This window comes from Microcaecilia unicolor, chromosome 2, assembly GCF_901765095.1.
Source record: "Microcaecilia unicolor chromosome 2, aMicUni1.1, whole genome shotgun sequence".
Lineage (NCBI taxonomy): Eukaryota > Metazoa > Chordata > Amphibia > Gymnophiona > Siphonopidae > Microcaecilia > Microcaecilia unicolor.
In genome coordinates, this window is record NC_044032.1 from 273,845,623 (window position 1) to 273,856,790 (window position 11,168).

Consider the following 11,168-nt stretch of genomic DNA (forward strand, 5'->3'; position numbering starts at 1 on the left):
TTGTTTCTTAGCATCAGCAGCAGATGAATCCAGAGACTTGTGGATGTAGCAAGGCAATCCTTAAGTAGGATGGGAACCCGAAACTCCTGTGGATAGCACCAATACTTCAAAAGATGCATCCGACCAAACGGAGACATCCAAATGTTAGGTCTGGAGAAGGTATGCAAGGAAGACCATGTCGCTGCCCTACATATTTCCTCCAAGAACAGATGGTATTCCACCCAGGAAGTTGTGACAGCTCAAGTAGAATGTGCCCGGAATCTGGCCAGAAGTGGTTTATCTGATAGTAAATACGTGGACACAATAGTCTTCTTGACCCAGCAAGCAATTGTGGCTTTGGAAGCGGAAGCCACACTACCTTTTTGATATCCTGAGCAAAGCATGAACAAATGGTCTGACCAGCAAACTCATTGGTCACTTCGAGTGCAGGAATACACGGTGAACGTCAAGAAAGCGGGAAGAAACAAAAGGTTGATTGAGATAAAAGGCAGAAACCTCCTTAGGAAGATAAGATGGGATCTCAACAGGATAAAGCTTGGGAGATCCAAAACTCTGCTTGGACTGATACCTTGATCTATGATTAAAACTAGGCCGTCCTGAGCGATAGTACCTAGTATCTTTAAAACAAGGGCAAGCCCGACCCAACTGGAAAGAACGTTTATAAACTTGTCCTTAGGAAGACGCCGAGTCTCAGTCACCCAGATCTTACACCAACTTTGCTAAGCCCTTATCAAACAAGAGCTTGCCCTTAAAAGAGAGCTTAATCAGCCACTGTTTGAAGCTGCATCTGCCGCCAGTGGTGCAACCACAGCAAACGATGGGCTGTGACACCAAAGACATCTACTTGGCCGACGTCCAAATTAAGTCTTACAATGAATCCATGCCAGCCCCGTCTCAACATCTGGCAATTCAGAAGGAGACCGACCACTGGACTCCTGGAAGGAATCCAAAATCTGTTGCCCCCAGCTAAGGTATGCCTTAGCAGCATACAAAGCTGCATATAGCCACCTGCAGACAGAAAAAGCACTTCTGAATTGACAAAGGAAGGTAGCACTGAATCCACCAGTTGAGGCCGAGTTAGGCTTGTAGGATGCAAGAGAGATGGAGATGGAAGGAACCACTGAAGTGGTCAAATGTGAAATCTGCCCCGTGGAAGAACGTCCAAGATAGAGGTCATTGTGCTCAGAACTTGAACATATTCCTAGACCCTGGAATAATGGAAGGGAAAGTAGATCGATCCTGACTTGGATGTGAATCTTTAGTTGACAAGCGAGGAAGAAATGTTTTCCCTAAGCCTATATAGAATACCATTCCCAGATACTCCAAGATTTGTGTTGGAAACAACTGACTCTTGGTAAAATTGCATGCCAATCCTAAGGACTGAAGAAGAGCAGTTATTGTGGATGAAACTTGCAGACTCTTAATAGAAAGAGTCATAAATCAGCCAATCGTTGAGGTATGGATGAACCTGCAATCCATTCCTTTGAAGGAAGGCTGCCACTACCACCATGACCACATCACATTTGAAAAAAATGTCTTTGGTGATGTGCAAAGGCTGAATGGCATGGTTATAAACTGATAATGTTCTCTAAAGATAGCAAATCACAGAAATCTTCTGTGGGCGAGTCAAATGGGAATATGAAAGTACACTTCCTCGAGATCCAAGGGGGTTAGAAACTCTACCTGTTGGACAAATTATTACAGACTGTAATGTTTCCATTGTGAATGTTGAACCTTTAATACTCTGTTGACTCTTTTGAATTCCTTCCGGAATCTCCCTTCTTTGGAATTACAAAGTAAATGGAATAACTTCCTGTTCCCTAATCCTAATGGGACAGTCTCTACTGTGCCTGAATGAAGAAGCGTTTGCAAGGTGGCTTGAAATACTCGACATTTGGGCTGGAGCTTGCATGGAGATTTCAAGAAAAAAAAAATCTGCAATGGAATGGGAGAACTTGTTTGTAACTCTGCTTTAATATTTCCACACATTGGTCCAAGGTAATTTTGGTCCACTCCTCATAGAACCTGGAGAGGTGTTCTGCTATTATGAAACCTGAGGAGTGACCTGACAATTATTGGGAGGTGTGGGAGACATTGGTAGACCTGGAGGTTGAACCAGTGTTCCTTCTGTCAGCATGAAAGAAAGTTTGTCTTTGTTGAACATGGGAAAGCTCAAATTTAGATTTGCCTGGTCTGTAGCACTTGGCCTCACAAAACCTAAGACAAGACTGAGAGAATCTTTAGGCTTGTCCTCTGGCAACCTCCGAGACTTGGAGTTCCCTAGATCTTTAACCAACTTCTCTAGATATTCTCCAAACAAAAGTTTACCTCTAAAAAAATAGCTTGCTAAATGTGACTTAGAAGCCACATCAGTTGTCCGATACCTAAACCAGAACTACCTACTTGCTGAATGTGTCAAGTATTGACCAGTGTGGCTGTGCACTAGAACTGGTTGGCATGGCTGCACATTGGAGCTAGCTAGTGTGGTCGAGAGCCAGAGCTAGATGGTGTAACAGAATATGGCTGTTAGTGCACAATGGTACAATTGATGACAAGCTGCAGTGGGACTTGAACAAGCAACCTCTAGATCTCTGCATCCACTCTCAACTGGTTACTTTAACCATTAAGCTATTCTTCTACATTGAAGTAGCTCTGTAATGTTTGTCTGTCCTAATTAGATTGTAAGCTCTGTCGAGCAGGGACTGTCTCTTCATGTTCAAGTGTACAGCGCTGCGTACATCTAGTAGTGCTATAGAAATGATAAGTAGTAGTAGTAATATCACTAGCTGTCCAATATAATGAAAAAATGCAAAAGTACAACAGAAGCATTTAGGGATTTTGACATACAGCTAGTGGTGCCGCTGAGACAGTTATGGCTGGAGCTGGCATGCAAGAGTTCTGATCAGTGTGCAATACCAGAGAGCAGAGCTGATGTTGAAAACTAACACAGCTAACCTTTAGCACTGTAGCATAGTGTTAGATGCCTCAGCCATGCAATGAACTGCTTGTCAAGACAAGTAATATGGAAGAGTGAAGTAAAATATGCGCCATGAAACAGAGCCAAGTTCCACAGCTTCTAATATTATGCACAAACCAGCCTTGAACCTGTGACCTTCAGGTTGAAAGCCAGCCACCTTCCAAAGTAAAGTATTATGCTTCTCGAAGCACCGTCAACACTGCACCTGGAGAAAATCCCAGCATGGCAGCACTGACTCTTCCATGGTTACCATGGAGACCAGGAGAGACATGAGAACAGTGCACTAGCCTCAGAACAATTTCTCACAGAAACAAGGAGCCAATAGTGTTCTGTCCTTTGACAGCCTTGCCTGGTTGGGATAGATTCCCGACTGTAAGCTCTTTGAGCAGGGACTGTCTCTCTATGTCAAATGTTCAGCGCTGCATGCGTCTGGTAGCGTTATATAAATGCTATTAGTAGTAGTAATGTGTTTAATGTAGTCACTGTAATTTTGAATAAGCAAGGCATTATGTGAAATGTAGTTCACAGGTAGTGCAGACACACTTGTTTAGAAAACTGTTATTATTAGTGTGCTGTTGCCTAGGCTTTTTGCTCAGCCTAACTTGGCTCTGTCCTCATTGGTCCTTTTAGCCTCTTGTTCTGTGGGCTTGAGAGAGCCCCCCCCCCACCTCCTGTCCAGGTGCTCTCACTGACTGACTTGATGGCTGTCTCCATCTTATTTTCTGTCAGCACTTGTCCTCATACACTTACTGGAGTGAACTCGGTTTTTACCTCATAGTCTCAAATATATCTTGTTAATGAGATATTGCATGTTCAATCTCCCATCTGTGAGCTGCTCTGCCTGTGAACTGCTTTTCTACTTTAGTAGAACTGCCCTCTTCCTCAGGTCTCTGATTCCATCTACTGAGGCTGCTTTCAGAACACGAAGGCTCTGTGCTAAAGAGCACCTCTTCTGATTTGTGAGTAAACTGTTATTCATTAAAGGACTAGTAAGAAATGCCCGTTTCGGAAACAAATGAAACGGGCGCTAGCAAGGTATTACCCCCCTCCCTCCCGAGTTCCAGATCCCCCCTTCCGAGTTCCACACTCCCTGCCCCTCTCTCCCTCACTTCGTTGCGAGTTTCTGCTGCCGTCCGTGTACCTGATGCGAAGGGGAGCGTGTGAAACGCGCGGTAGCAAGGTTTTTGTCAAGGGCGGCGGAACGGCAGGCGTACTTATGTACTCCTGCCCCTGCGTGGCTTTTGTTGAACTCGTGCCTCCCTTGTGCCTTCCCCGGGCCGCCCTCGACGTCATGGCTTTTTGACGCGAGGGCGGAGCTACACTGCAGGCCAGCCAAACCGGATATCTCTGGCGCCTCAAGTTTCCGGCTTGAGGCTTCATTGGAACGTTGGAGGTGCCTTTTATATATAGAGATATTTCAGAAATATATAAGAGACTTCAGGGTGTATTGATGTGCTGAGGTTATACATCAAGATACTAAGATCTTACAGTGACAGGTCTTGGGAGGCTTGAACAAATAGTACTAAGCATGACTCTATACTAAACTTCTTTGTAAAGATGCTGAAAAAAAGAAATACCTGTACTGATAATATAAATAGAGTTCTGGTAACAAAAAAAGTTCCACAAATGAAGTGAGGGAAACTTTCAGGATGTTTAAAGGAACTGCCCTCTGTCAAAAAACCGAGTAGACTCAAAGGTCTCTAAATGAAAGGTATATAAGAATATGAGAACATTAAATAGGCCCTTTAAGAGGACCCAACGCAAATGGTGCATTGCCCTGATGCTGTTCACTGGATCGCAGCCTATGAACAGCAATTAACCAACTCTGCAACTATACGTAAAATTTTAACTCACCACAGGCAGAGTTATCTTTTTTGGTGACTGCTGCCACCAACGAATCTACTTTGGGCAAACGTAGCTTTTCCAGCTCAGGTGTGGAAATGGGGATAGCCGGCTGACCCATGGAGCAGTGATGATTTTCCTGGATAGCCTCATGCACTGGAAAAGACTTAGGCAGTCTTCTAGTGCTCGCCATTTTAGGATTAGCAGATGCAGGTGTACCAGGATCATAAGAAGAAATATTAAGCATCTGGAGAGACTTAAGTATAAAAGGAAGGCAGCTCTTCCTTATGAAATACCTGCACAGCGGTGGGATAATCAGATTCCTCTGCAAATAGCTCCCCCTCCTCCAGCATCTGTGCAGAAAGGGACTGTCCTGACATGACTTCCTCAAATTGAGAGGGAGACAGAGGCGCAATAGACCCTTCTTCTGGGCTGGAGTGCAAATGTCTCCTCTTTGGGGCAGGGTCCATCAGGGGAGACTGAAGCAAGGAGCAAGCCTGAAATCTCTAAAGGCTGAGCTAAAAAAGAAACCGTCAGTACCCCTACCAGACTTCAAAATATAGGCATTATGGAGATCAGAATGAACTTGAGGGGGGTGGAGGGGAGAGGAGAGAAGGTCAGAAGAGCACATCTCCAGAGACATCCCCGGAGTGGCTGATATCTGGGTAAGGACCTCTGAAGCAGTGACAGGTAAAAGAGCAGTCAGCAGTGCTGCTCCCAAAACACGCTGCTGTAAAATGGCTGCCGGATCACTTTCAGCACCATAAGGGGAATAAGCTTGTGTCTCTTCCATGAGGGACACTAACAAGGCCTCCCCAAACACAGCCGTCTCTGCCAGAGGAGAGCCTGAACAGCCACCCGGACACTGTCCCAACGCTGCTCTTCGCTTCCTACAGCAGGAGCAGTATTTAACAACTTCGGCAGCCTTCACAAAGAAAATGAGAGTAAAACTGCAACTGACCTTAAGTTGAAAGAAAATTTAAAAGTATACATTCCCTGGGAAAGCCAGACATCAGGGATCCTGCCTGTCAAACTCAGTGCTGGTCCAAACCAGTATTTCTCCTGCAGCCAAGTCTGTGGGCTTTAAAGAATTATGCTCCAATTCCCCCCCCCCCCCCCCCAGTGAGGAAGGAGAATGGAAGAACGGCTGGAAAGGGGAGAAGGGTGGGAGAGGGACCTATCACCAGGTGTACCCACTAATGCTGACACCACTCAGCCTCGCACCCCAAAGCTCCACTGAACTGAGAGATCCAGAACAGGAGCCACCATCAGATGAGACCAGGAACTTGTGAGAGACCATCCATCTGCCTGCAGGAGATAGAGAATACTAACTGACAGTTCAGTGCTCTATCTCCACCTGCTGGTACATGGTCACAATGCACAAGTCTTTAGATTCAACTGCTGCTGATGCCAATGAAAAGACCACTGAGAAACAAACATGCATCCAAAAAGTGAAACCCTAAAAATCTAGCTTGAGAAGTACTATACTGAAATAGCAAAAAATGGAAATGCATTGTCCACTGTACTTTGCAAAATGCAAAAAAATAAGAGACACACAAATCCCCCAAGCTAATATAATCTAATCCACAAACATTGAAAATAATTTTAAAATTTTTCTACTTTTAATGTCTGGGCATTTTATTTTTCTGTCTGGGCTAATGGCTGTTCCAGTCTCTTTTCCACTTCATTTGAATTTTGTCTCAGTGTCTCCTCTCTACTTCTCATTAAAGAGTTGCACGGGGACAGAAATGTAACCCGTCCCCGCCTCAAGTAATCTCCTCAATCTCAACCCCTGCCCTTGCTGTAGTGCAGTCACCTTGACCCCCTACCAAGAAATCCAGATTCTATAAGCAGTAAAAATACTAATAAAAAGTAACACATCATTTTCTTACATACTCTAAATACAAAATTAGGATACACATATCCATGAGCAACAAGTCCCCCTCTCCTCTCCATCCCCTTCTAGCCCATGTACTCTATTTCCCCTTTCCTACTCCTCCATGTATGTCCTCCTTACCAATCTTTTTTTTTAACCTGTGCACCTACACTCCCTCCACCCTTTTAACCAAGGAGGTTAGATAAAACAGGAGATGGGGTGAGCCTATCTAGCCGGTTATATGGGCTGAAGCCAGTAGGTGGATATTGCTGCCACACTGGTTCACCCAAAACAATAGCAAAAAGATCTTAGAAATAAGGGATTTTTTTTTTTACATTTATATCACACATTATCCCAAGCAACCTCGGGTTCAACGTAGCTTATGTTTGAAAATACAGTGAGATAGAATAATAGAATTCAGTTATATCATGGGAGTAAGTAAATGGATATGTCTGAAACATTTAGCAAAGTTGAGATTAGCATATATACCCAACCGGGCATTTAAAAGAAAGACAAGTGCATTTTTATAGTATACCACTGCAATCCACAAAACAAAAGAAGCAAGATCCCACATGCCATCTTTTTCTTTTGATATAGGCATAGAAAAAAAAAGATTTTAAATTCTCCCAGGTTTCAACCTAATGTGAGATTTAAATGTCATAAATAAATAAGTGAATACATAGCTAGATAGAATTTCTGAATGTTGAGCACCTGATTCTCATAACATGATGTCTGTTTTAGTGGCCCTTTACCAGGAGGAGAAAAAAAAATCTCTGCACAAATATAAGGTATTGAATAATGAGGGAAGGCTTTCCTTTGTGCAGAACTGTCCAGAGTCAGTCTAAAATGTGCCATTTTCCAGTTGAGCACACTATTAGCAGCCAAGTTCATACAAAGTTAATTATGTTCAGTGGAAAATAAATCTGTTGGCCATGTGAATATTCAATCACTGTTATATTATTGCTACCAAGTATTACATATTATGGGCATTTGCTTTAATTCATTCATCCACTCCCTACATGCACATGGTTTTGCTTTTTAAACCTAAAGGTTTCCTGTGATAGCATTGTGCTTATTTGAATTAGTTTTCTGTACAAGTTTTGCTTGATTTGTCTTTATGTGAAATAATTTTTTTTTTTAAACACATATTGTCAAAAAGGGACAGGGCACCCCACTGAACTGGTCTGCACAGGGCCCCAAAATTGCTCTGGCCCTGGTTATGTACCTGTATTACACTGAAAAAGCAAATATAAAGGATTTAAAAAAACAAACAAACCAACCTGAAGCTGGACACATTTGTTTGGAAGAAACCAATAGGTGACATTTTAGGACAAGTTATTTTGTCTTAAAGTTTTATCATGTCTGAAAGAAAGTTGGTGTGAGCTCCATGGTTCTGGAGTTTACTGCACAAGTCATTTCTTGCTCACAGTGCCTTCAAACTTTTGGCCAAAATCGTGTGTGCATCTCACAAGGTCAGCTGGCACCAACTGCTACACAGTCTACAACTAGAGTAAACTGCCAAGTGAGAATTCTTTTATACTCCTCTTCTTTATGTTTGAGATTTTTCTTTTTGGTTCATAGTGGGTTTAAATCTTTTCATACATCCCCATCTATTTTCTTTCACCTCAAAATGCAGAATCCCCATTTTCACAATCTTCAACACAGTCCCACACTCTGCTAGCAGGCTCTTTAGCCTAGTAAAGTGAAGGAGAGGGGAAGGGGCTGGAGGAGGCAGGTAATTATGCAACCCACCAACTGAAAAACAAAAATAAACAAGTGCCCATTCCTGGTACACAATGAAGAGTCACCTACCTTGTGCATCCATATCCTTCCCTTCCGGATGATGTGGGTCAGCCTGTCCACACAAACACGATGGAGAGGCAGGTAGAAACTCAACTCAGCCTGTGGCAGGATGATGGAAAGCCCGTATGTGCTTCTATCACCGTTCCATTTCCCATCGAAGATCAGTGACACAATGATAACTCCTTTCTCCGCAAGCACAAAAAACTTCACATCGATGGCTCCACTCTCTGCATTGCGCAGGATTTCACCATTCAATGTGTGGTTGGCAAGGAAAGTTATTTCTCCATCGCTGAGAATCACCTGCTCGGACTTTGGAGCCCAAATATGTCTTACCCTAGGGCCAAGAATATTATCCCAATAGGCAAAAGTGGCAGCTAGCAATGGTGAAGGCCCATTTAAAGTAATTTGGGTCTTGGCCACAGCTGGAGAAGGGGGTGGGCAGAGAGCCGACATGTCTTCTCACATGATGGGATGCTTTCTGTGGTGCCCTACAAAAACACACAGTGGAGAGAGATACCATTACAAGAGAGACACAAACTGGACTGTTTGGGATTCCCCTTGTAATTAAGTACCACAACTCAGATACCCTTTGACTTTTGAGGGAGTAAGAAATAAAATTCTAAACTACAGAGCAGATACAAATTATAATTCAAAACACAGTTTCTTATACAGGATGCTGGTCTGACTTAGGGTGGTTCTCAAGGCTTTTATTTTGTTCCTGAAATCAATCAAGAGTGACAATTATATTTCAAGGCCGTGTCACTTCTTACAGGATGGTGAGAGCTGCTGGCCTGGCTGATGATAAAAAGTAAAACAAACTGCCTTGACACATCAAATATGATGAGCCACTGTAGCATGCACAAGAATACCAATGCTTGTTCCTTTATTAAGTAACTTTTAGTCTACAAGCTTAAAAAAAAACATATTTTTGCCTAAACATAAATTTACCTTGGGGTGTCCATACTAGAGAATGACACAGGGACAAAGTTTGTCCCCATCCCCGCCCCAGCAGGCCCTGTCTCTGTCCCCACAGGTTCTGACCCCATCCCTGCCCCACTCTGTCCCCGAGGGCTCTGTCCTCATCTGCAGAAATCTTGAACAATTATGATTTTATATTTAAATCTTTTTATTAATGTATAAAAGGAACAATATGCTGTGCAACTATTGTGTATAAATTACAAATAGAAAACAACAGTGAGCAGCTAGAATAACCCTCCTCATCACCACCCTCTACCCTTCCAACACCAACAATTGCTGATTTCTACTACCCCAAGGAATCCTAATCCACCCTGTTAAAGTGTACAGGGGTACAAAATACAACCCGTTCTGTATGCCCTAGAGGGAAGAAATATGCCCCATGAAGCAATGTTATGATTTTTTAAAATCTGTGGATGAATAAGAAGTCATCAGCAATCTCAGGATTCAGTCTAGCTCTCCTGTCTTCCACACTCCTTCCTGCAATAGAAGATGTCTTCTAAGAAGTTGTGCTGGTAGCAGGATATACAGGATCCCCCATACAAAGTTTGTTAGTTGTGGCCAGCATGTTTGCTTTTTTTTTTTTTTCCAAAAGATCAAAATATCACTGTCGGCATCACTCAAATATAAATAACAGTCCAGTTCATTAACAAGCTTCAGAGTAGAAAATGACACAGGGACAAAGTTTGTCCCCATCCTCATGGGCTCTGTCCCCGCAAGCTCTGTTCCAAAGAGAGATAATTTCCAATGGATTTAGAACTCCCAATAAATTTGAAAAGTTGACTCCTATGGTGGCAGCGACACATTACACCTACATTAAAAACTTTAAAATGGGTAGCCTTGTAGTATGCTGTTACAAAACGGACAGAAGTAGGTAACACCTTATAAGCAATTAACTAAGACATGAGCTTTCCAGGATCAGTGTGTACCAGAGTCGTACACAGTTCATACCTCAAACTGGTTAGTCTAGAAGTGACACCCTATATTGTATGCAACCTATAGCAAAGCGACCTGCTGTATAACACAGAAACAGCAAGTCACAAGAATCTGACTGTCCTTACAAGCCCACCACCCCTCTTCATATGCATTCAAGCAAGGAGCCCCCCACCACCTCTCTTCATAAGCATTCAAGGAGCCCCCCCACCACCCCTCTTCATATGCATTCAAGGAGCCTCCCGGTTCGGCATCTCTCCTTCCACTCTCCTCCGCCCGCGGCCTAGCACTTCTCCCTCATTCTCAGTTCCTCTCTTCCCCCTCCGTCCTTACCTTCAAACTTCTCTTTAAGACAGGCAGCCAGCAGCCTGCAGCAGCAACAACAACTCACGCCGAAACCGGCCTCGACGCAATTTCCTCCAATTCGCTGCCTCCCGCCCCCTGACGTCATTTCTTGGAGCCGCGGCAGGTAAATTCAAAGACGTTGAAGAAAACAGGAGGCGGGATGACGTCAAAATATTGAAGCCAATTTGGTTACTCTATAGTTCCCCTTCCCCGGCGCATCCGTCATCCAGTACACTCAAAACAAAGCAAGCAAACTTATGAGCTGCTGCATCGTCGTTGTCGTTCTTTAGTGTTGGTAGCATTTTTATTTAATCTCAGTTATAATTTTCAACCATGCCGGCTTGTGCAGTGTACGGATGTACACAAAGGAAGTATAATAACGGAATAACTTCTTAGGTAGAGTAGTAATTTGTTATA

The 11,168-nt window shown here is 43.4% G+C and overlaps 1 protein-coding gene across 1 annotated transcript in view; it reads right to left on the reverse strand.

Moving 5' to 3' along the window:
* Positions 1–10,820, reverse strand: part of C9orf72 (C9orf72-SMCR8 complex subunit) — an 86,800-nt gene extending 75,980 nt beyond the window's left edge. Inside the window, exons 1-2 of the mRNA XM_030194183.1 lie at positions 10,740–10,820; positions 8,508–8,986 (exon numbers count right to left, since the gene is read on the reverse strand). Of these exons, the coding sequence (XP_030050043.1) occupies positions 8,508–8,951 (444 nt within the window). The 5' untranslated portion in view covers positions 8,952–8,986; positions 10,740–10,820. The remainder of the gene's footprint in view (positions 1–8,507; positions 8,987–10,739) is intronic.
* Positions 10,821–11,168: the final 348 nt, after the last annotated feature.